General features: G+C 40.1%; 2 protein-coding genes across 2 annotated transcripts in view; one reads left to right on the forward strand and one right to left on the reverse strand.

Annotated features, from left to right (window-relative positions):
- mical2b (microtubule associated monooxygenase, calponin and LIM domain containing 2b) overlaps window positions 1-5,283 on the reverse strand; it is a 77,306-nt gene extending 72,023 nt beyond the window's left edge. Inside the window, exon 1 of the mRNA XM_083974365.1 lies at window positions 5,105-5,283. The gene's annotated coding sequence lies outside the window, so the exon portion shown is untranslated. The remainder of the gene's footprint in view (window positions 1-5,104) is intronic.
- A 9,152-nt stretch (window positions 5,284-14,435) lies between these two features.
- dkk3b (dickkopf WNT signaling pathway inhibitor 3b) lies at window positions 14,436-25,702 on the forward strand. The gene is made up of 7 exons (XM_083972839.1): window positions 14,436-14,647; window positions 15,356-15,481; window positions 16,277-16,357; window positions 21,169-21,261; window positions 23,793-23,937; window positions 24,950-25,100; window positions 25,468-25,702. The coding sequence occupies exons 1-7, from the start codon at window positions 14,480-14,482 to the stop codon at window positions 25,490-25,492; spliced, it is 789 nt and encodes a 262-aa protein (XP_083828965.1). The 5' UTR covers window positions 14,436-14,479; the 3' UTR covers window positions 25,493-25,702.
- Window positions 25,703-25,945: the final 243 nt, after the last annotated feature.

A 25,945-nucleotide genomic window follows, 5' to 3' on the forward strand; every position in this document is an offset into this window, starting at 1 on the left:
GAAGTCCAACTCAATAGTTTGACTATTCAGGACCAACTATGAGCTTGGTAGTGAGAGATGAGTCGGGCCTTACTCAGCACCTGTTCAACACAGACTGTACTAGTAGTCTGGCTCCAATGCCATATGTTTGGTTGCACTGAGACAGGCTTTAATTGGTACATGTGAGCTCTGAAATCAAACCCTTAATCCTCACAGTATTAACACCGCACACCGTGGAGGTTCTTCTGTTGCTGCATTAGGACCTGCTACTACGAACTGCTGCATTATCTCCCAGACAGTACGTATGTCGCCTACCTCAAGTGGCAACTGGATGACACAGTTACTGTCAGTTTGAGGCCAAGGAGCCACTGGTTTGAGCCAAATATCAACAGCTCTGGAGCAAATCCTTCATTTAATTGATGCTGTAATGGAAATAAAACGCACATCTTAATAACCCGGCCCTCACGGATGGTTGAGCTAATGCCTCCCAGTCCTGTAGACCCAATGTTGGTTTAGATTAAATTTAAGACCCCAATTTATAGAGAGGGATTTGAACCCCATGTGGTCCCATATACTTGAGAAGTAGAGGGTTTTGCAGACTAATAAGCATTAGACTGCTGCCTGGTGAACAATATGCTAACCTACTGTACTGTACACAGCCACACTGGCCTTCAAGTGATTTCAGACTGCAGTGCAGTGCAACTCAGATGTGCAAACACACCTGAGCCCGTCTGGGATTTAACCCGTGAAGTAGTTGTAATCCACTCTAAACGACTCGTCCAACAAAGAGGATGAAGGAACAAACACAGACTGTTACAGCGAGAGGCAGAAATACTGACCCAGCCTGCAAACTGCAGAGCTCATGTCCAACTTAGAGAGCAGCAAGGAATGCAACAAGCTACTGTTGAGGTTTCTTTTAGTGAAAATACTTCTTCTCAGGAGCATTAGAGTGCAAGAACAATCAGAAATGTGACATGTGAGTGCTTTAATCCAAACACTTAAAGGGAAACTATGCAAGTCCGGTCGCTTTTTCCTCTGTTTTGCTAACCCTCCTCCCAGTCATGTGCATTTGTTTTCAATGAATGCCGGCGAGAAAGCAATTCATGTAGCGGTGGATAATGTTATTTATCATATACGAGGTTATACTTGCTTCTTCTTTTATTAGATATGTGAATAAATTGATTGAATTGAAGCGTATATTTTTGTAGTTTTCAGCCAAGAGACGGTATGTGGAAGACAGAGAGCCTCCATTCTCCCTAAAACAAGTTACAAGTCTATTTAGTTAGTTAGTTATTAAAGCAGAAGTGAGTGATATATTTGTGTTAATATAAGTCTTAAATAGTTATATCTTCCGACAGCAATCACTTACATAGAGTGTTTGGACTGAAACACGGGTCTCTCAGTCCCTCTGCTCTGCTCTGAGCCGAAGAGAAAACATTTATCGTATCCTACAGTTTTTATCCAATGAGGAGAGAGAACGGCATGCAGGGCTGTGTGTGCAGCCAAGGAACGCCGTGAATGTGGTGACGTAGCGACGAGGACTGTTATGGTGCGTTCAAGGAAACTCGTATTTTTCCGACCGTGAAGTGGTACCAGTTCGATCTGGTACGAGTTCACCGGTCGGAAGTTACGAGTGGCCGTTATAGTGACTTTCACCGGTAAAACAGGTCGGAAAAACACGAGTGGGTTGCCTGGAACGCTACAAAGTCGTAAGTTGTGACTTGAAGCTGTAATTTACGATTTCAAAAGCCTGCCTGGAACGCAGCATTAGCGAAAACGACCGGATCACTCACTTCTGCTTTAAGGTAAAAATGTAGCAGAGTTAAGGTAAAATCCTGCATAGTTCCTCTTTAACTTGTCCCTGAGGCTGCATTGATTAGCGTCTCTCAGCTACAGGTCACACAAAAGCAGCGAGCTGTCAGGTTAGATAGGAAGTGTCTGCTCTGAAAACAAATGTTCTGTGGGTTTTTAAGCCGGGCCACTCAAGGACAACGACTGCAGCCGGCAGCCGTCTTCTTGGCTCATGTGCTTCAGGTCATTGTCCGACTGAAAGGTGAACCGTCGCCCCGGCCTCAGGTCGCGTGCTCTCTGGAGCAAGGACCTCTTTGTGTTTGGCTGCAGGCTAATCATCCTTCAGCAGGACGACGCCACCAAGATGCTTCACTGCTGTTAAGAGTTTGTCAGACATATTGTTCAGAAATCTACTCAATTTTTGTCCCAATTTGTTTCAAAGCACCATCAAAACGAAAGAGGTGATTTCAACTGATTCGTACTATTTCTATTATTTTGAAACATGCATTTAATTTAATTTATCTTATTTTCTTATTTATTTGTTTGCTATTATTATCTTTTTTATTCTATCTTAATTCACCCATTCTTTTCTCTATTTTATCCCACTACACCTGCTTATTCTTACCTAGTGTCTTTCTGGTCTTCTCTTTTTATCTATTTTACCTCATTTGATCTAGTATCTCTCTTATCTTCTCATTCTATCTATTTTACTTCATTTTACCTAGTGTCTTTCTCGTCTTCTCAATTTTACTTATTTTATTTCATTTTATCTAGTGCTTTCCCCACTGCAAATGAGTGAGTATTAGATAGCGTTTCCCCGATAAAATCCAATGTTCTAAAATTATTGTGTGAATGTGTATGTGTTTGCGAATCTATGTATGTCTCCCTAACATGTGTTCCCTATGTCTCCCAATATGTGTCCCCTATATTGCTTGTTTTTAACATGTAAAGCACTTTGAGCTGCTATGGGCATGAAAAGTGCTATATAAATAAAGCCTGATTGATTGATTGATTGATTGATTGATTGATTGATTGATTGATTGATTGATTGATTGATTGATTGATTGATTGATTGATTGATTGATTGATTGATTGATTGATTGAAAACAGTCTGGACTTCACTTCCATTCCCTTCTCAATCATCCAACAACAACGATGCATTTATTGATCCTTTCTCCACCCGTGCATTTGGAAAATCCTCTGACATGCCGGAGCTCAACTTGGCCTTTCTCATCTGACAGCAGCCCCATCGACTCAGATAGCGACGCTCGGCCCCCCTGGTGTATTTTTGTCCTGCTGCTGCCTCTCCCTCTGCGCTGATGCAGTGACACCCCCTTATAAGTCAATCGCACTCATTCCAGGAAGTGACAGCTTGTGCAAAGGCTTGTTTTCTTGGCCCCCACGGGCATCATGGGTAGATAGATAAGAAGGAAACGTCAACATGAAATACTCCAGATTAACATCTCCTGGGTACGCTGCGTGCAGTAGGAAGTCTATCAAGGCCCCGGACATGAAAAGCAGGATGATGAGAGACAAACAGTGACGACACTAAAACACAAAACTTATGAACACTCAACACACACAGAATAATTTGGCAGCAGCCTCCAAAGATATACAGACCTCTTCACATTTTGCACTCCTACTATGTTTTTGCCTATCAATTAACATTCAGTAATCCATAAAGACAAACTGTAAACTGTTTTAAAGGAAGTTTAAAAGGGTTTGCATTGATGGCACTGGACATTTTTATAATTGCATCTCCCATTATCGGTTTTCTGATGTTCTAGGTTTGGTCAGTAGTGATGTGAGCGCAGCAGGGAGCAGGTGACACGAGCCCTTTCCAGTAATTAACACTGTTTAAAACCATAGTTTAGCAGAGGATTTGTCCTGGACCTCTGACCGTTAGCACTTCTTGCTGACCCAAGCTGCTTCTGACCAACACTCGCATTCAGTAACTGTAAGCTACTTGCAACAATTGCTCTTCTTAACGCTTATTTACCTCAAATCCAATCCATAATCCATGTATATGACCTAAGCCGTAAAAACACATTCAATGAGAGTTCAACTACAGGAAACCTTAGATCTCCGACCCCAAGCAACCCCAGCAACAGCAGAGTATGGCTAGAATATGTAAATAAATACATAAAAAGGGGGGTGAACACTTGAGGTTTGAATCCCAAGGCCAGCTCTAATGAAGACTAATCCATTATATTACACAAGTGCAAATTGAGAACAAGTTTGAACTACTACTGAAACATTAATCCACAACAACTGGGGGTACCAACATGAGACAAGCCCTCTCTCTCTCCGCCTGACTGGATTTCAGGTCCCAGAGGCCAAGAAGCCACCTGCTACACACAGGGAAGGAATCAGCTGGAAGACGACACACACTCATGTCATCAAGTAACTTCACAAGTTAGGAGGGAAATACAGTTAGTGTCACAGTCTTGTGCAAAACTGTGAAGCTTTTCTACAATTCAATCTCCTTTTTGGTGCCAATTTATATGCACTTCTGATGAGATAGCAGACTCAGACCACTAATGTAGACTATAGACTTCAATGAGTTCAATATGGGTTAAAATCATTACCTTTTAGAGGTATTTATTTAATTTACCTTCCTTTCTTCATTTACATCTAATTTAGCTTCCTTTTTACCTGTGGATTAGAGTTGGACTGTTAATTCTTTCTGGGTCAAATTCATACACGTGGCGACTATTCATACTGATTAAAGTGATGAAAACAATGAGAGTTTGTGTTCATACTTGTTTTTTTGCCATCACAGATTAAAGTGTTTTAATTTTTTGGTGCCAGCAACTTATCTGCACTTCTGATGGAGATAGCAGACTCAGACAACTAGTGTAGACTTGTCAGACTTAAATGAGTTCAATGTGGGTTAAAATTATTACCTTAGAGGTAGATGTATAGTAGCCTATATATAAATCTAATTTACCTTCCTTTTTACCTGTGGATTAGAGTTGGACAGTTACCTCTGTCTGGGTCAAATTCTTGTTGTAATTATTAATACTGATTAAAGTGATGAAAAATATGGGAAATAATGATAATTGTTTGTTTTTTGCCATCACAGATAAAGCATTTGACCCATGGACATGTTTCTGAAGGGGTTGGTTCATATCACCTGTTGCACTTCTACAGTCAAACAAGTTACGTTCAAGACAACAGTTCAATTCAAACAAACATTAAATACAAACAAACAAAAAAGAGAGAAAGAAAGGGGTGGTTTCTGTGTCGGTATGTGTTGAAAGTCAGATTATATGAAGCATTTCAAAATAAAATGCCTGATAAGCGCTCGCTCGTGTACATGGAGGCTACTCACGCGCACAGAGGAAAGGTCCATTGAAATAAACGGCCGACGAAATGACACCGGTTCCTGCTGGAGTTTTTTTTTTTTTTTTATCCGCAATAATTATGTCCGCAGTCAGTGGAAGTCCCAAACTATCCGCTCCGTGTGTCTCTTTCACCGACCTGTCCGCCGTGTGTGTGTGTCTGTCTCCGCCGACCCCGCGGTGTGTGTGTTGTAGCGGACTGTGACGTCAAGTTGGAGCCAACGGCACGAGGCTTCAACTTCCGGTTACTGCGTTTCAACAATAAAAGTCTCACAAACAGCTGAGCTAGGCTAGTTCAGTTGTAAAGTAAAAAACTAAAATAAATACTCACGTTTAAGTTCTAGTTCTCGCAGTTTATGGCCAGTGTTTTAAACTCCATAAACTTCACAACTAACCACAATAAAGTTTGTCATCTATGTTCCAATCAGAAAGACTTAAAAGGCTATTTTCAGACAGCTAGCTTAGAAACAAATTGTTGGCTGCAGTATGTTGACGTTAAAACGTTCAATTTTCACGTTAAATCATTATTTTGATGTTAAATCATCAAAGTGAATTTAATGACACAACTGTGTCTATTGAATTATTCTGATTGATTTAAATGACAAGGGATTAGCTGCACCACACTATAGCTCCAACTAGTCAAATCTAGCTAACTTTCTCTCGATTTCTTACCAAGCATCCAAACATGTTCCAGTTATAATCAAAATATAAGATTTTGGTAGCTGTTTTTATGGCTGTTGTTGTTGAAGTTTACAAGTCATACAGTATTTAGATTTATAGCTAATTATATATTATATAATTATATAGCTTACTACAACTGAAACAAAATATTCGACTTGATTCCATTGGGTTGAGTGACACTAGTTCATTTGGCCTATACTGTATGTGGGGTTTTTTTTCCCAGGCCTGCTTTTATTTTGAAAATTGTCTGACCCCATGTCCGGTACTGCTGAGTCTGTCCGAGGCCAAATCACACAGCTGATGCAGAATTTGAAAAAGCTGCGCTACAAAGCGCAACTCAGAGACATCCAATAAGAAGCTCAGTGTTGGACACGACGAGTTTGTGTTTTGTGTAAACGTCAACTTGACTTTTAATTGGCCTAAATGTCATTTAATATTTTTATTCCTAAATATAGGCTATTTTTAACCATATATTTTAATGGCACACTATTGATTTGTGGGTGTGATGGCATATGGGAAATGAAGTGTCTGCTGCATCATTCCCAAGTCCCACCCCACTACACACAGCACTACCACCCACCCTCCCACACCCACTTCTTGTCATTTTATTGCCAGGAGACAGCTGTCCTCTGAAGTCAGAGGCTCTTAAAGATGTCAGAAAACAGCCCTCATACCAAACATTCATAACAAGCCTGTGGCTATTGCACTTTTGTAAAGAAAGACTAATTCTTTCTTTTTTTTTGGCTTATAGCTCAAAACCGGGTGCAGATGAAACTAGGATTAATTTTTAAATGCAATATATTTTATGTATTACACTTAAGAAAATGTACTTTTTTGCTACAAAATAAACTTCTGTACAGGATGAGAAACACCCAGCACCTATGCATACACAAACATACTTCTCCTTGTAGCACAATTGATCATTTCCAGTTTAGATCTGGTTGTCTCCCTGGGATATGTTGTGTTGCTTTGCCCTCGTGTGGTGAAGAAGTGCTGTGACACCCTAAAGCAGCACAACGTCCTTATACAGTAGGCTATGTGTTTCTTTGGATGCCAATTAAACTACACAGTTATTGTAGCCTATGTCTCTTTGTATTTACGTATTGCATGGTTATGGTTCTTATTCAAGACTACAAGATTACAAGGTCATTTAAGGAATCTTTTTCAGGTAGGCCTACTTCAAGGTGATTCACTACTTAGAATGCATGTTTACATTTGTGTCATTTTGGGTGCTTTTTTGTTGTTTGTTCTTGTATGTCTTTTTATAAAATGAAATTCTAATGAAGATATTGCTAATATATATAGCTAGTATATGAAAAAACAACAACACTTAAATATATAAAACATACAATCCATTAATTCCATAAAAGTATAACATCATCCTTAAAGAGCATCATGCAATTTGAACAAAAAATGAAATATATTTGTCTATTTTTGCTTGGTATTTGCTGAGTATGTACATGTAGGTGTGTGTATATGTGTGTAGATGGCATGTATGCTTGTTTGTTTACAGTATAGGTACTGTATATATACATATATGGTTTAAAGGTTAGGGCATCTATAAGCTTGTAGCTTCAGCCCTGACCCTTTCGATCAGCCATGCAGCCCTGTTTTTAGAGGGATGTGTTACTGTTTTTTTTTTTTTTTTGTGGTTCTATTTATTTTTTGCTGATCGAAATAAACTTAAACTCAAACTCAAACTCAAATAATAACACTAAGGATTTCTCTATCAAATCAATGTAAAAAAAACCCAGATCCACTACAGGTGCTATACTGGGCCACTGACCTCAGACCAGCCTCAGACCAGAACCGAGCTCATAGAATCTCCATCTATGACCCGTTCCATTGTCCTGTCATCAGAACTTCTGCAGAACCTCTGTAGAGTCTTCACGTTAAAACCTTCCACAGACAAACCTGTGTGACGGGCAATGAGTGTTGCTTCAGGTCACCAGGTGAGGACAGCAGCAGCAGCCCTCGGCCTTCAGACAAGCAGATGGAAGCTAAAAAACCTCCTGCAAAGCTTTTACCAAAAGGAGGAAACATTCCCAGGCCGATTTTAAAACACAACAAGGTTGGTTTGGTTTGTAAGATAACACTGCATGAATGAATAGCCTACTAAAAATTAGCTGAACTTTACCTGAAGTAAGTCGAAGAAAAAATAAGTCCTGAGTGTTAATTGGTTCCAGTTCCCAAGATTCAGCAGTTAATTGAAATTAGGCTCAAAATGAAGATAAATTTACAAGCTTCCATGTTTCATTGCTACTGGATTTTCGAGGTTTTGAGGCACCATGATAAGACATCCCCTGTGTAGATAATTATAAATCTTTCTTGAAAACTTTCTTTATCACCTAATTCATCTACTCGAAATGTGTTTTATCTCAGAGGCCGATAATTTCACACAATTTGTAGCCCATTATAATATATAAGCCAATGACTATTAACCTCTGTACACTTAGATTTTGCTTCTTGGTTTTCTTGTTTGAGTAAATTTCTCAAGTAGTAAAGGAAAAATCTGTAGCAGCTCTACTTTAGTGTGTCAATTTTATGCCTCTACTGTTTGTCCAGTAAGAAAAGTTGATTTGTTTTGGTCTAGAATTGACTTTAGTGGGTATATTTTCCAACACAAGTCACTTTTAATTATTGTGCTGGTCAGTTTGCCAGTTACAAACCTTCCCCCATTTCTTTGCTCGTAGACTGATTTTACCAAGAAAGGTGACAAGACGACACCAAAGCCAAAGGCTGTTGCTAAAAAGGTTAGGTTTACTCAAGAGGCAGTCTTGAGAACGTCGGTCGACAACAGTCCACAGAAAACCCCAAAAGCCGTCATGCCGGCCGTCAGCACAGACCTGCAGGAAGCACAACCAGGGTCCAGCCTCCATCAGTATACTTCGCTCCCAACAACTTACACATACTCACAGATATCTTCCTATCAAGATGCTGTCGAGGTCTGTCAGAAGACTGTTTGGTTTACACAGGTTTTTATCATTACTATTTCAATTTGTAGGAAAACATTTTCAGTGTTTTGTATTTGATACTGTTGATACGCAGCAACAAGAGGACACAAAGAGTCGCACAACTCTCCCCACGCAAAGCTCTGGTCCTAAGGAAAGGCAGGAAGTCAGCAGCACATCACTTCCATCAGCCATGTCCCCTGAAGGTACAAGCCTTTAAGATTGTTTTTTGTAGTTTACAGTCTTCTGATCCCTTTGTGAGAACATCTGAATTACTTTTTTTTACCCCGATTCAGCTGCTCTGAGAGATTTAAAGTCGTATTTGACAGAATACGAGCTGGAAGAAATCAACGACTACAAACAGGTGTGGTACGTGGGACAGAAAGCTGATAAGACAGTTTACTCAAACTTCAGCAATTCCGAGGATACCGGGTCCTACAACAACTACGGATACGACACTGCACATGGATTCTACAGAATAGTGAGTGCTTTAATGGACAGAAACAGTCAACTGCATCCATTGATTGTGTAAAGATAATGATTAGAGCAGCTCTGATTTCGCATATTGGCAATTACATTTCTCCACCTTTTCATCTATGAAGTAGTAGTAGTAGTAGTTGGTTGTTTTCTTATGGTTTATGGTAGATACTTACAATTTTAATGACAATATAATCCTTTAAATGAACAGATTATGAATGACCACTTGGCCTACCGCTTTGAAGTATTGGAGGTGATTGGGACAGGCTACTCTGGACAAGTCCTGAGGTGCATGGACCACATGACCATGGAGCTGGTGGCCGTCAAGGTTATTCGAACCAAAGAGAGGTACAGCTTTACCAAACCAATGCATATAGTAGCACACAAAACATATAGACCGTATGTTCTGAGCTCATCTCATGTATTTTGTATGGTTGGAAGCTATAAGGTAGTTGGTGGATTGTTGGTTTGAAACTCTGTAGGGCGCTGTTAAAACAAAAAGTTGATATAACTGTCTGTGGTCCAATGGTTTTTCAGTGTTCATCAGGTTGGAAAGGCTGAAGTGAAGATTTTAGACATTCTACGTGAGCTGGACAAGACCAACACAGCCAACATTGCCCACATGAGGGAGAACTTCTACTTCCGTAAACACCTCTGCATCACTTTTGAACTCTTTGAGTAAGTGTCTATTCTTTGAGAGGGGAAACACTTCAGATGAATTCTGCATCACACATTGAGATTAAAAGATAATGCAATCCTCTCACACTGATTTTCAGAAAGGACCTATATACAGTCTTAAAGGACAACAACCGGCATGGACTCAGTGAGAAGGAGATAAGAAAATATGCCATAGACGTCTTGAAGTGTCTGCAACTGCTCAAAAAGCAGAAGATGGTCCATGGTGATCTCAAACCGGTAGGAACCATTGACTTCAGGAAAATGTTGCATTTTGTGGGTACTGTGTTGTAAATTTCAATTTCAACTGGTTCCAAAACATGTTTCTTTGTTTAACACAAAATTAGATCCAATCATCCACCAAACACATTTATCTCTTCCCCAAGAGGAAAGCATAAATGTGTCATATTTAGACCACTGGGAGACACCCTAGATATAAACTTTACAACTCTACACACAATAACTTTGAGAAAATGTTGCATCAGTGTTCGAACACTACTACTTCATAACTGATGATGATAACTGAACAGTTTAATCTGCTATAACCCAAAGAGTCTAGTAATCAGTTACCTGTCCGTGTGTCTGCTAGCTGGCTTTGGGCCCAAGTTATCCAAAGGTGCAAGTTTCTATAAGGTATAGAGTGGTGGAACTGAGAGCTTGACACATCCAGCTGGACAGCGCTTTGGGTAATAGCATTGACTTTAGGGAGGATGGTGTTCAAATCCCATCTGGAATGAGAGCAAGAAGAAGAAGAATTTGTTTTTATTGCAGCCTCCCTCAGGGGCCGTGTGGCCTTGGGCTCGGCCACACACATTTGTTATTGCACAGACAAAACACAATAATTACACAGGAACTGCCTTAAACATGATTTAACATGATGAATAAACTTATAATAGCACTGGATCCTCCCGTATAATATGAGCTCATCCTGTATTGACAAATACAATCAACACATCCAGCCAACTTCTTAATGTAAGTCTGGTTGCTTTTCCGCTGTTTTGCTAACCCTCATCCAGGCCATGTGCATACAACGAAGCCGGCGAGAGATCAATCAATAGACCTGCATAGTTCCTCTTTAAATCTGTTAAAACACAGTTTGAAGGAACATAAGGCAAAGAGTCGTTAATAGTGCTGTTTTTTGTTTTGTTTTGTTTTGTTTTTCTCTAGGATAATATATTACAGTACAAGAAGGACGGTGAAAGGAAAATAGCAGTCTGTGACTTTGGTGGGTGCTACTTCATGAAACACAGAGGTTGGTGTGAAGTTGACGCTGTATGTTTCTCATAGAGTTAAATCTTTTACCAACCAAAATATTGGCCATGTATAAACTCTCATTATGTTCATCTATTTTTATTACATTTCCCTCCACAGACCACCCCCTCATCCACACTCTGTTCTACATGTCTCCAGAGATGCTCCTGGACAAAAGGTGCAGTCCGGCCACCGACATGTGGAGCTTGGGCTGCGTGTTGGCCGAGCTTCACCTCGGTAAACGTATCTTTCGTGGATTTAACAATAAAGACCAGTTCAGCAGTATAATGAAGGTGATGATTGTGATTAAACAACGCTGTCTTCATTACATTAAAACTGATATAACCTTTTTCTTTTGTTTAAACTGTATTCTTCTTCTTGTAGGTGTTGGGAATCCCTCCTCCAGTGTACCTGTTGAAAGCACCCAAGAGAAAAGACTTCTTTGGTGAGCAAACGGGATTGAACAATAGCGTCCTCAACCACACAGGGCATTGTGAAACTTACCCATTAAGTTGTCGTGGTTATGCAGATTGTCATGGTGTCCCACTGGAAATTAAAGAAATAACACGTCATCAAACCACTCTGAATGAACATCTGAAATCTAAGAGTGTCAATTTTGTGGATTTCATTGAGCGCTGCCTTGAGTAAGTGCACTCTCTGAGAAATGCTCATAGGAATGACACTGCATAATCAATGAAAACATTCATAGATCTAGAGCTTTCTGTATATTTGGACTATTTAATATAGCATCTCTCCATTACATACCTCTATGTCATTATTTAGTTATGATCCAGCAAAGCGCTTAACACCAGACAAGGCCATGCAGCATCCATGGATTCTGAAAACAGAGGCCAAACTTGGACCAGGTGCTGGAAAAACTAGAACAGGTAATAACTCAGTGTCCGTAGTGCACCTAAACAGCATTTAAACATTTAAAGGAGCCCAAAGATCTCAACAACTACAGGACAGAGGGCCATGAAATCTATAGTGCAGATAATCATGGTCAACAATGAGACTTGGGACAGGTTGGGTGGAAGTGAAGGGTTCACTTTGTTGCCTGGGAAACGAAGCACATCATTCTTGGCCATGTTCGATAGATGATTATGCTGCTTGTGACACAATTGGTCTTTAAAAGCAGCTCATGTAGCTAGTAGGCTATGGTGTTTGACCAAATACGTATCCACAAAACATTGGCGCTCAGAGTCAGTGTGTTAACAGTCCTGCACCCCAACACAGTAAAAGAAACATCACGTTTATTAACCTTTCACTCAGATGCCCCAGTGGCCTGCACCAGTAAGAAGCCGGCCCCGTTGAAAGGAGAGAAAGTGGCACCAGAGCCGACACAACCGGAGAAGAAGACCAAAGACAAGAAGCAAGAAGCTGCAAAATAAAGATATCTTTCACTGCTAAACAATCTGATGGTGTCTATTCGTATTCATTTTCATCTCCACCCCCAGTAGAGTGGAGTCATAGCAGCAATGGTCAGTTGGTTTTCAACAATAATTTTGACCTTTTCTCACTTTTAAAGGGATAGTTCAACATTTTGGCAAATTATCCTATGACCATAATCCCTATAGTCGTAGCAGTAGGTTCATCACCTTTAATTATCGGTGCATGTTGTTTTGAGATCGGCGGGGCAGAGACGTGAGCTGCTCAGTGAACACAATGGAGGTGAACGGTTCAGGTCCCCTGTTCCTCATCAAACTCATCAAATACACAATCCAACAACTCCAAAACGCTCTGGTGGACAAGTTGTGACCTGCACATTCACCACGCTATGAAATAATAATGTAACATTAGAGACAGAGTTGTTTTTGTGGCAAATGCAGCCGGAACTACTTTCCACACATGGCTGCTGGGCGGAGTGATTTGAAAAGCGCAAGTAGTTCAGACTATTGTAAGTGTTGAGACAAAAGATGATATATTACTGGTTATCTTCTCAGTGAGGCTTTTGTCTGCAGCTCTAGTTGGTGAGCGACCCAAAGTACAAGTTCTGTTCTGTATTAAGGAGGTAGGATCTCCTGCATCTTTACCAATAGCTGAAATATACTATCAGTCCATTGGGTTGTTTGTTTGATCTGTTAAATAATTTAAAGGCTGTAAAGCTTCTTCTTAGACGGGAAAATACTGTTTTTCTGGTTTTATGATGTCACTAGATCACAATTTGACCACTGAAACATTGTTGACACATTATTATCATTACAAGGCATAATTTGCAACAGTTTGTGGTTATGTTTAATCTCACAAAAGTGGCTGTTACACGAAAAACAAACAACTAAAACAAAAGAAAAACACAAGCAATGAAGCAAGTTTACCCGTTGAAGAAGTGCACCGGTGAGTATGTGCTGTCAGGGGCCTCCAGATTTCTAGACACTCTGGAGGCAAGAGACCCCGTTCCCCCCAGGCTAATAATTTAATTTTTAACAGAAATAGTTTCTTCTAGAATATAAATAACTCATCCTCCTCTTGGATAAGTTGGGTTCATTCATGGTTATGTTATGGTCTTCCAGTTCATGGGCCCTATAGGTTATTGAGTTGCCTGCCCTGTTGTAATGCCTCTGTGATGCTGTGGAGGTTTTTATACGTGCAAATAAATAAAAAATGATCCTAAAATCAGTGGATGTCAGAGGCCTGATTGGAGAGGAGAGGCCCAGGTGACATCAGGACAACCTCCAAGACAGTGGGAAGAAGTCTAGTTGCTGCAAAGTCAAAGTGATCAATCAAAGAAATGATCTAATAATAGGCTAGTTCATGAAATTAAAGACATCTTTTTTTCTCCATCTGGTGTCTCTTTGGTTTGGTTTCAGTTTCAGTGATGTGGGAAAAGCTTCAATAATCCTGTGAACTCCCTGTGTCTCTTCCTGTCAACTCCACTAACATGCTGCTGGTTGCAATTTTGCATTCGCGGTAAATTTCCGCTCAACAAAGCAACAGGTCACATCTGGAAACCTCTGTTTGTCACCGTGGTTTTTGATCTTTTCTACATACACTACAGTACAGTAGGCCTACAGTGTGTTTACAGCGCGCAGTTCACTTTTATGTATTAGGAAGAAAAAAAAGAAAAAAGAAATCCTCATAACCAGCTGTTTGATTTTGACATTTACTCCACTAAATGCAATCTGAACCTTTTCCACGCCGTGATTTGTCTCAGTTTATAGCTCCAGCCCCCGCGCGATCCCTGCTCAGACTTTCCAAATAAAACGGATCCAGCTGTGCGCGCGCCTGTGCGCCCTCAGTGCGTCACAAGAGAGAGAAAGAGAGAGGCAATCAGGCAGGCAGGCAGGCGGACAGCAGCAAGCAGGAGGAGGAAGAAGAAGAGAAACAGAGAAGATGTCCGGTATCATGCTGCTGTCGGTGTCCTGGGGTCTGTGCTTGTTGTGGGCGAGCGGCGGGAGCGACGCCCTGGAGCGCGTCCCGGTCAGCCTGAACGACATGTTCCGCGAGGTGGAGGAGCTGATGGAGGATACCAAGCACATACTGGAGGAGGCAGTGGATCAGGTCTGCGTCACATTTTATTCATTTATACAAAGGCAGTGCTGTGTGTGGTTCAGGCAGAGAGAGCGGAGAGAGTGACGCGCAGCTCCACTCTGTAGTTAGTTATTATAACAGTCAGGGAATAAAAATCAAAGCCTTTTGAGTTGAACTGCTTAATATTAACTCTCAGCCTCAGGTATGTGCAACAGTTTCCATGTCTGCTTTGTGTCTGACACTGTGTCTGAAGAGGTCTATTAATAGTCCTCATCATAATGGACATTTGTCCTTGTCAATTCAATAACAAGACAGAGTAATGCTGTGTAAACTTAACCTCATATACCCCTGTGACTAAAAACAACAAACTCATATTCAGTGGGGAACTGACCGAGGCTCCTGGTAGGTCTGTTATTTTCCCCCGGAGGTGGGAGAGTTTGAGCAGGTCTAATGATCCTGCTGACGTCTGGTTTTGATCATACGTGAACTACTGGGAAGTTTCCTCCACATGTCAAGCAAGAGATTAAAGAGGGATTAAATATAAAAACACTGTATATCAACAAACCGTCCACAGTTACAGGCACCTGGGGGATTCATCCTCCGACTCCCACATGGAAATCCGATGTGTGAACAAACTGGAGATGTCATGTGTTATGTATTGTGAGTTATGTGAGATTTATGAATGGAGTCAGTCCACACACTGTACTGTATCTTATGTCCTTGCGTCTGACTCGACAGATAACCACAGAGAGCGCTAAATCATCTTTAACGTCAGCAGATCTGCTCCTCAGCCTCCACAACCAGACTCAGAGGGTCGTTAAGAACGGAGACAAAGAGGTTCAGGTCCTGGATCGGACCGACAAGGTAGAGCTTCACTTTTACTGAAAGAAACCTCCTCTCAGTCACTTTTAGTCACAGATGGAGAAAACTGGTGATTTCAAACTGACTATGTTGACATTTTGTTGATTGATTTGGTTGTATGTTTGTTGATTTCTCTATCATTTATACTTTTGTTTTGCCTTTGCATGATGTTGATTATTGATGTTCTCCTTTATTAGTCATTAGTTCAGTTGTTTATTTTTGGGGCATGAAATGCTATGGACACATTTGGTTATTTTTACAGTGGCATGCAAAAGTTTGGACACCCCTGGTAAAAATTCCTGTTAATATGAACAGTTAAGCAAGTCGAAGATAAAATGATCTCTAAAAGCCCCCCCTTTGGAAACTATCACAGTGTGTAAATAGTAAATATCTTGTCTGATACCTTGGTCAAAGTTATCTGAGAGCTCAAGTCTCCTGGGTTTCCCATTCTTTTGAAGGATGCTGCTTTGTTTCCCCTTTTCACTCTAAACTTGTAGAAAACAAAAATAATAATGCTGGTTTTGCTTAAAAATATTGCAAAGGAGTGTTTCATGTTTAACTTTATGCCTTTTGGAGATCATTTCATCTTCCACTTGCTGAACTGTTCACATTAGCAGAGATCTTTGACCGAGGGTATGCCCAAACTTTTGCATGACACTGTATGTACTGTTTGGGACCAGCATGCACCATATTGTTTTTACATTATGTCTTTGTTCAGTGCCCACACCCAACGTTGCATTTTATTTGTTTGAGAACAAATAGTAACCACACTGTGTGATGTCACCCCCTTATTTGTAGGAAACCAATAACAAAACAGGAGAGACTCATCTGTCTCACGTCCATATGGAGATCACTAGTCTGTGGAACAGCGTCGACCATGTGAGTCTTTTGCATTTTTCTAAATAATTACCAATGCATTGTGGGTGATAAAGTTCCCTGGTCATTTATAGTTTCATGCAACAGAAATGCACAGAGTAGCTGATAAGGGGATGTTTGCAACAAAAAAAACCTGTGTTTGAACCCAGCTGCACCAGTTACAGACCGGTACAGACACACTGGGTGTATTGAGGCGGTGTTTTTGGAAACACTTTAAGGTTTTGACTCAGTAAAATCATCAGTCATTTAGTATTTTTTACTCCAAATAAATGGTCAATTCATCCTCAGCACTTCATTTAAATGTATTTTCCTGCATAAACATTCCCCTCTGGTTTTGTAAACTGTGTGTCATTGAGTAAGAAGAGACTGAGAGGTGGAGTGGATTTTTCTGAATCTGGGTCTCTACAGAGTGAGATCATCCAGAGAGCAGAGCTACCATATACTTTTCATAGTTTGAGTTTTGGATTGAGGTCATTACTGCTGCGGCCTGTGTTGCCATTTTCCTTTACAACCGTGGTTCTGATCTTTCGCTTTCCTGGCAGCCAGACAGAAAGTGGTTATGTTAATAGAGCTTCCTGCTGGAAAAAAAAAATGCCAGGGAAGGAAAGAAGGAAAGAAAGAAAGAAGGAGGCAGCAAAGCCTCTAGGCCAGGCTGGGTAAGGTCTGCTCTGCCACAGTGACTAACTGTACAGACGTTCAGCATCGACACAGAGAGAGTCACAGTGAAGGAGACTGACTCAGCAGCACGTTCAGAGAAAAGACTTAGCTGGATGGTTTAAGGGGATATTTAAAGAGGAACTATGCAGGATTTTTTACCTTAATTAATCAGCTTCGGAATAATTGTGATGGTTAAATAAATGACTTGTAACTTGTTACAGGGAGAATGAGGCTCTCTGCCTTCCACCTAGCGTCTCTTGGCAGAAAACCAACTTTGCAAGATCAGAGCCACAAACACTCCCCGTAAACCGTAATCTCTTGTTTAAGACAGATAAAATTACACAAATATACGCATTGCAACACCGTATACGATATATAATGTTATGTAGCGATTGATTTCTCGCCAGCTTTATTATAAACAAATGCACATGGTCAAGGTTAGCAAAACAGGGAAAAGTGACCAGACTTGCATTCTGGCTCCCCCTAGTATTACAATTGGAGTGTAATTCCCTTTTCCTGTAGAAACTCAAGAATTGAGCCCCATTCATGGACAACAGCAGTGCACATGCATTTGTTGACATGCTAAAGCTTATACATACCACTCGCAAAGATATGTAGCCTACTACTCCAGCAACAAGATGGCGAGTCGATCTTGCATCCTGTCTTTTCCTTTGAGCTCTCAACAAACAAGTTATAGCGAGATCTGTCCGATATTTACCTCTGTCCGGTTTCTTGTTTGGTTCCTCTGTCTTCTTCTCTTACTCTAGCTCTCAATGGTGAACAAACTGAACCTGTGTCACATTTGAAGGCCAATTTTGTCACAGTTTGCCTGTCGCAGTTTGATGGCCTCTTCAAATGCAGCCTTCTCTCTTCTGTTCTTGTAGGAGTTAATTATTCACCACCTAGCATGCTAGCTATCAGAATGTAGAGGCCGCACCGTGCTGTAGCCATGGTACAGTAACTCAGCTCTGCAGCTTGGGCGCGTGGTTGCCTGAGTTGAGGAGCCGTTAGAAGTGTAAAAAAGCCGGCACATTCCAAGGTTAACGTTAGGAAGTTGATTGTGTTTGGACACAATCAGGAATTGGCTCGGAAGGCGAGACCGTCCCATTTACCGACGGTTGACGCAGCCGCCAGAGGAACCTCCTCCGAAGCCGCTGCCTCTTTAGAGAGCGTAGGCTGCGATTGTTGAAGGCCCAGCCCCTGATTTGGGACACAGCTTGAAAACTGTGAGCTAGCTTCTATAAATTATAAGTTAGACCAGAGGTGTTGATGCCGGTGTGTCACATATGCCTTGATAGACCATAAGTGATATACGAGAAGGCAACCAAAAGTTACACTGTGCAATACAACAGGCCAGCAGGGGGCGCTGTGTTAATGGCTGGGGCCATTCTCTCTGTTACAAGTCAATGAAGCTTCAAAATGATTTTGAAACTATCAACTTCAAGGTAAATTAGTAACATAGTGTTGCTTTAATCCGATGTAGATGTCTAAAAAGGTTTGGGTTAGTACAAATAACATCAGTTTCAATTTACTGATTCAAAGCTTATGAAGAATTCATGGTCAAAAACTGTGTGCCTTTGAAAAATGTTTTGGATCAAGAACAACAAAATTAGCATAAGAAAATAACCTGACAGGATGCATCATGTCTTTTTCATTACTGTATGAAACATGGATTGCGTACCTGTCAGGAAGGAGTGGTGGTTTGATATTTTACAGTCAGACACATGATGGTGCTACTCCCCTTCTTCCTGATTTAGACCTTGAAGGTCTATAACCACTGACTGATATTGACAAATGCAGTGAAGAGCTCTCTGAGGTTATTTCCTCCTCACTGTGCCAGTTTGGTATCTCCGTGACTCACCATGAGCCCCAGGGAGAGAGCGAGGGGGCGGAGAGGAGGGTGTGGTGACCCAGATCCAGTGGCGTCCTGCAGGTTCACCTCCCACCTGCTCTCAGCAGGTTGACTAATCTGTGTACTTGAGCTCCAGAGTGTTTTGGACACTTTATCCAGCAAACTCACATCCATGATGTCTTTTTTCATTCTCATCTCATTTAACCTTTGTTTTTTAACTCGGGAATTGAATACACCGAGACAGAGACTTCATTTACACTGTAGAAGAGCAAAAGATTGAATGAAAAGGTCCAAGACAGAAGACGTAACAAGGCTGAGGTTACATAAATGGGTCAGGAAACGAAAACACAATGAATAACGATGAGAATAAAAGCCACAAAAACATTCAAATCAAACATGAAACATTGACAATAATTTAAATATGACTGTGCCTCAGTTGCAGAGTAACATATGAAGTCCTGACTAACCCAGTTACATCTTACAGGGCAGACTTTGGTTAAGTTTTATAACACTGAGCTCTGTTTACCTAATATTGGATTAGCTGGATTTACTCAGGTGGGATATCCCGTTGGTTGTTGTCAGCTGTTCACATCTGGATTCAACAAGATTAACCACATCAAGACTAGATAAACGTAAGATGAAGTAAATACAGGAAAAGAGTAGCTAGATAAACAAAACTCTACAGTATCTAACACTACATCAAAATACAGATAAAGTAACTAGTTTGGGCCTGTGCATGAGGTCTGTTACTCTGTGAGTCACTTTCTTTCTCCCTTTTTCTGCAAAGTAATTTGAGTGAAAACATTTTTATAGAGAGGTATAACAGCTGCAAGTCATCTGGCACTTATTAAAAATAATTACAGGGTTGTGGGTAGTTTGTCTGGCAGGGTCCATGTTTGTAGTTTCCAGTGTGTTTCTGTCACCTCAGTATTGTCTCATCATCATCATGACATAACCCTAAACAAAAGAAGCACAACTCTAATTCTGCGGACTTGTAGATATTATCAGCAGAAAGGAGGAGGCTGCATGAAGCTGAAGATCTCAGGTGGACATAAGGCAGGTTTCTTTGCAGATATGTGTCTTTGTGTCCATGGGTGTGGTCAAAATCTCTTTATTCTGCTCTCTAAACTACTGATGGACTTGGTACTTTGTAGTCCTGCTTAATGACAAACAGATTCTGCTGTCAGGCCTTTGGTCCTGTCTCTGACTCCGACTCTGACACAGACCAGTACGGGCTGTTTCAGAGACTTGGCTCCGTTTCAGTCTTCGCTTTCCCAGATGCAGCAGAACACAAGCAGAAAAAACATCAAAAAAAGAAAAGAAAAAAGAAAGAAACACTTAAATGGTGAGTTCACAGCAAGTCAGTGTTGTTGTTGGCAGACACCGTTTCCTCTGGCCACCGGAAAAGAGTGGAACTAAAGTCTCAAACATCCGATTGTTCAAAATTTGAGAAAGCGAAACGAGTCAGATTTATACTGCAGGAAACATCTGAAACTTTTAAATTCTTCAGTTTATAATGTGTTTTGCATGACATGAGCCTGTTTTATTGCATGGTGCATTTGGTGCTCTTGCAAATAAATTAATGTTTATTTAGCCTACTTTTTTATTATCGTTGTTGCACCAGTTCAGCTTCTTGGCCAGGTCTCCCTTGCAAAGGAGACCAAGTCTCAAGGGGCATCCTGGTAAAATAAAGGTTAAATAAGACGTATTCTGCTATATGAAATATTTATTCAACTTTAGAGGAGTTTGGCAGCAGAAAAACACTGAAGGGATCTAAATATTTGGGTTGAAACTCAAACAGTTTACAACACCAGGAGTCATATGAGGACAGGTTGCCTCATGGAGAAACTAAAAACAAATTTATTTCCCCCTTTGAAATAAAATGTCTCACTTCACTTTCCCCGTCTTTGTCATTTAAATAGATAAGAAACGCTTCATCTACAGAGTAGAAAATAAATCAAGGGGAGAAAGCAAAAGCAAATACAGGCGAGGGGGCTCTTGAGATTTTTTAGTTTTTCTCTGTAATTCAGATGTCGTACATCAGACAGTTTCCATGGAGACGGGCTGTGGCTGGCAATAACGCAGGTTTATAAAACCATCAGACTCTAGGAACTCATTAGATGGAGGTGCAATGGAGGACAACTGCTCCCGTGACACAGGGAAATTTGAACTGTAATTACATTTGGAGTGGATTGATTTATGGTGCTGTATTACAGTGATGCATTTAGATGAAAAAGTGTAAAGTTATTATGTTTCAATTTGTGTTTTTAATACCGAGCTGTGTTTACTTATCTCTTTTTCTAAGGAATGCATGGTGGACGAGGACTGTGGTGACCTGAAGTATTGTCTCTATGAGATCGAGAACTCAAAGTGCCTCCCCTGCATACCAACTGACATGGTGAGGAGGTCCCATAGCTGCTGTTGTCTGCTTTTGTCGTTATTTGTTCAATTAAAGCTGCACCTATCAATATTTTTTACTTCAACAGTGGAACAAATGACTATTTTTAAATGTGAAACCTGTTGCTCATAGTGACTCAGCCACTGAAAAATGTTGTTAGCTCAATGTTTTCAGACACAGGTTCAGGTTTGTTGTCATTTCTGCACATGTGCATCATAAAAGCTGCAGGGAAACAAACTGTCTTCAAAGTGAAACGATGCAAAACAAGAAAAATGTGCAAAAATCAAAAATAATTGCAGACTAATTCTTAAAAAAAACTGACATGGTGAGGACCCAGTTGCTGTTGTCCATTGTCTGTTGTTATTTGTTCAATTAAAGCTGCACCTATCAATATTTTTACTTCAACAGTGGAACAAATGACTATTTTTAAATGTGAAACCTGTTGCTCATAGTGACTCAGCCACTGAAAAATGTTGTTAGCTCAATGTTTTCAGACACAGGTTCAGGTTTGTTGTCATTTCTGCACATGTGCATCATAAAAGCTGCAGGGAAACAAACTGTCTTCAAAGTGAAACGATGCAAAACAAGAAAAATGTGCAAAAATCAAAAATAATTGCAGACTAATGCTTAAAAAAACTGACATGGTGAGGACCCAGCTGCTGTTGTCTGCTTTTGTTGTTATTTGTTCAATTAAAGCTGCACCTATCAATATTTTTTACTTCAACAGTGGAACAAATGGCTATTTTTAAATGTGAAACCTGTTGCTCATAGTGACTCATTTACTGAAAAATGTTATTAGCTCAATGTTTTCAGACACAGGTTCAGGTTTGTTGTGATTTCTGCACATGTGCATCATAAAAGCTGCAGGGAAACAAACTGTCTTCAAAGTGAAACGATGCAAAACAAGAAAAATGTGCAAAAATCAAAATAATTGCAGACTAATGCTTAAAAAAACTGACATGGTGAGGACCCAGCTGCTGTTGTCTGCTTTTGTTGTTATTTGTTCAATTAAAGCTGCACCTATCAATATTTTTACTTCAACAGTGGAACAATTGACTATTTTTAAATGTGAAACCTGTTGCTCATAGTGACTCAGCCACTGAAAAATGTTGTTCTAGCATCTATTAGCGCAATGTTTTCAGACACAGGTTCGGGTTTGTTGTCATTTCTTCACATTTGCATCATAAAAGCTGCAGGGAAACAAAAGGTCTTTGCAGTGAAACGATGCAAAACAAGAACAATTTGCAAAAATCAAAATAATTGCAGACTAATGCTTAAAAAAACTGTCTGTATATTTGCATTCAGCTGCCGTCACAACAGTGATGAACTCCCCTGATTCACAGTGTGGTCAGTAGTTCACAATCATAAACTTCACGAGCAGAGAACAGTCCTTGGACTCCAACCAAAACATTCATGCTCGGTGATGATGATGATTCCCTGCCTGCCGTCTCAGTCAGAAGCCAGTTAGGACTTTTTCCAGTGTGACGGCCACGTCTGGAAAGTTGTGGCCACACACTTGAGTAAAAACAAAGATGCAGTCAGTCTTGATGTCATACTTTAACTGGATAGTTCTTCACTCTGCAGGAGATTCGTGGCTGCTTTAGTCGAGTTTCACCACATAAAAAACGTTGCCTTTTTTTTTTTTTTTTTTTTTTTACAGGTTAACATAAGAAAGAATTCATTATTTGTTTTTTATGCTGAAAATGTAATGTCTGGCTAGTGAATACCCCCACAGAAATATAATATATTACTATAGCATATACACACACATTGTCTGTTTACATACAGTATGAAACATTTGGACTAACCCGTTACCTGGAGAAAACATGCAGGATAATTGATTTTCCATATGTTTTCTATATTTTCTTTTGAAATTAGACCTTTTCTTTTAGTAAGAATATATATACATCTGTCCTACCATATATGACATAAATATATATAAGTAAGTGCATAAGTGCATATTCAGATGCAAATCGTTAGGAAGTTGATTGTGAAGTTGATTGTGCAAATCTGTCAAGATATGAAAATGTTCCATATACCCTAATAGTTTTCATACATAACTATTACATTCATGTTCATGTATATGTTTATGTGTAGACATATTTCCTATACTGTGTGTGACTGAAGTGTATATGTACATACATTACATTTAACTGCTGAACAGCCAAAACACTGGCATCCATCACAAAGGGCATCTCTGCTTCGGGGTAGAGGTTTACTGAGAGGGATAAACGAGGGTTTTCCATAGAGTCTGCCAGTGAAAACCAGTGATGAAATGTGATCTCTGTTCACCTGCAGGACCAGTGACCTCTCCCTGCTCTGAGCTGAAAAGCAGTTTCAAAAGTTTCAAACCCAAGAGCTGATTTAGCTGATTTAACCCCCTTGATCCACTTCTGTATAATGACAAATAAAAGTGTGCAGGCGGCTAATTAACCATCATACCAACTAGTATTACCACAAATAAGAAATAAGTGATTAAAATGAATAAAAAATGGATGATGAAAGTATGGATGATGTGCTTTACCACTCAGCCGTGCACTAAGGACGAGGAGTGCTGCTCGGATCAGTTGTGCGTGTGGGGCCAGTGCACGGCGAACGCCACCAAAGGGACGGAGGGGACGATCTGTCAGGGTCAGAGAGACTGCAGTCAGGACCTGTGCTGCGCCTTCCAGCGAGGTGAGCTCCAACCACACTGACTGTCCTACTGAGACCGACCCAGAAATAACACCCACAAGAGACACACATTTAGGCTATGCCATGCTCCACATAGACGGTACAGTATAAACCCAGATATAACTGCAGCAGCGTGTGGTATCTGGAGCGTAAATCAAATCAGTCTTGCATCTATTTTCTCTCATGCATTCTTTGTCTCACTACTGTTGTCCTCTGTTGGGTTTTATATACTTATTTTAATCTTTACTTCAGTGCTTTTCATTTTTATTTACCGGTAGTCTAAATTTTGTTGCTTTAAATGCACTGAACTTTGTTGCTGCTGCTTTTTTGAGCTGAATTCAGGTGAACTGACACTAATGTATTCTTGCTGACCTCTAGTGGTCAGACTGCACATGTCAGACTGCAGGATTTTCCATATTTGATCTTCTATATTATTACCACAGGAAGTTGTTACGTAACAATGCTCCATTTCACACATACAAACAGAATAATAATAATAAAAAAAGCTCTATAATATTCAGAAAATAAGAACTAAAAGTATAGCCTGTCAACAATATACTGTATACATATATTTACACGCTAATATACAGAATTTTATCAAATATATTCCAGTGTAATGTATGGACTGAACTGTAAAGAATGTGTTGGGCATTCGTGTCATTATAAGTAATAAGAAACTCTAATGATCTCCTATATATCATCTGGTTTGAGGCTTGTTTTCATTGACTGCAATAATAAAAAATATAATTACATGAAAGATAAAACACATAAAAAGCAACGAGTGGTATTTTATATGAATTCAAAATGTGAAAAATAAAATGTAGTCCAAAACCAAGAAGTGGAGAAATAAATTAAAAAAATCTGTTTGGAACGAGTCTTCCACATCTGGCAAACTGGAGCTGTTCAGGCCTTTTATTGGTTTCACTGGTTCATATTAACATTGATACAGCACAATGGCCATTATGACTGAGCTGGAAAAATGAAGATTTCTAGAACTTTTCTTTCTTTTTTTCAGAGCTGTTATTTCCAGTGTGTAACCCCAAACCAGGGAAGGGCGAGTCCTGTCTCAGCCACCCAAACCTGCTGATGGATATGCTGGCGTGGGACCAGGAGGGGCCCCGGGACCACTGCCCCTGTGCTGACTCCCTCCAATGCCAACCTCAAGGGTGAGAAAATACACTGACAATAAAAGGAAAACAATCAGGACTAAAGTAGTTGAGGTTATTTAAATGTAAATCTACAGTTATATGGAGTTCCTCAGGGATCAATACTTGGTCCCATTCTTTTCTCTCGATATTAAACTTCCCTTGGACCAGATTATTAGTCGTGTTTGGTGTATTTCTTACCATTGTTATGCAGACGATGCACAGCTTTATGCCTCAGTAAATCCACATGGACTTAGCACAGCAGCATTTACGAGGAATTTGTGCTGCTGGTTGTGTGGATGGTTTTTGTTCTATTTTGTTGCTTTATCTGCCTGTATTGTGTTTTAAAAATATTTTCTTACAGTCACTGTTTTCTTCTCTCTTACAGACGTGGAGCTGTTTGTGGAGAGTAGAGCTGGAGAATGAAAAGAATGAGGAGTTTTTTTTTATTTTTTATTAAACTACATAATTCTGGCCAGAAGCTACATGAACATCCTCGCTGATCACTCACCAAAGAACTGACCACCTGCTGATCAACCGTTTATTAAAGCACAGGATATTGCTTCATGGCAGGACTTGCACTGTGTAATTTATGCCTTACTACCAACCTGTATTATATATCAACAAAGGAAATAAAAGACTTGTTTTGGGGGTTTAACCGAGAACCAAAAAAAAACTCTTGCTGCGGTATTCACAAGTCCAGGTTGGATATATATAAACGTTTTTATTTTATGGCAAACCAGAGCTTTGACCACTAGAGGGCGAACTTCACACAAACGAACACACTTTTACACATGTAAATTCATGAAGAAAATATTCAGGCTGATACCCACATGATCATTGTGCAGACTGATAAAGATCTCTGG

The sequence above is a fragment of the Trachurus trachurus genome (genome assembly GCF_905171665.1).
Source record: "Trachurus trachurus genome assembly, chromosome: 6".
NCBI classification, from domain to species: Eukaryota; Metazoa; Chordata; class Actinopteri; order Carangiformes; family Carangidae; genus Trachurus; species Trachurus trachurus.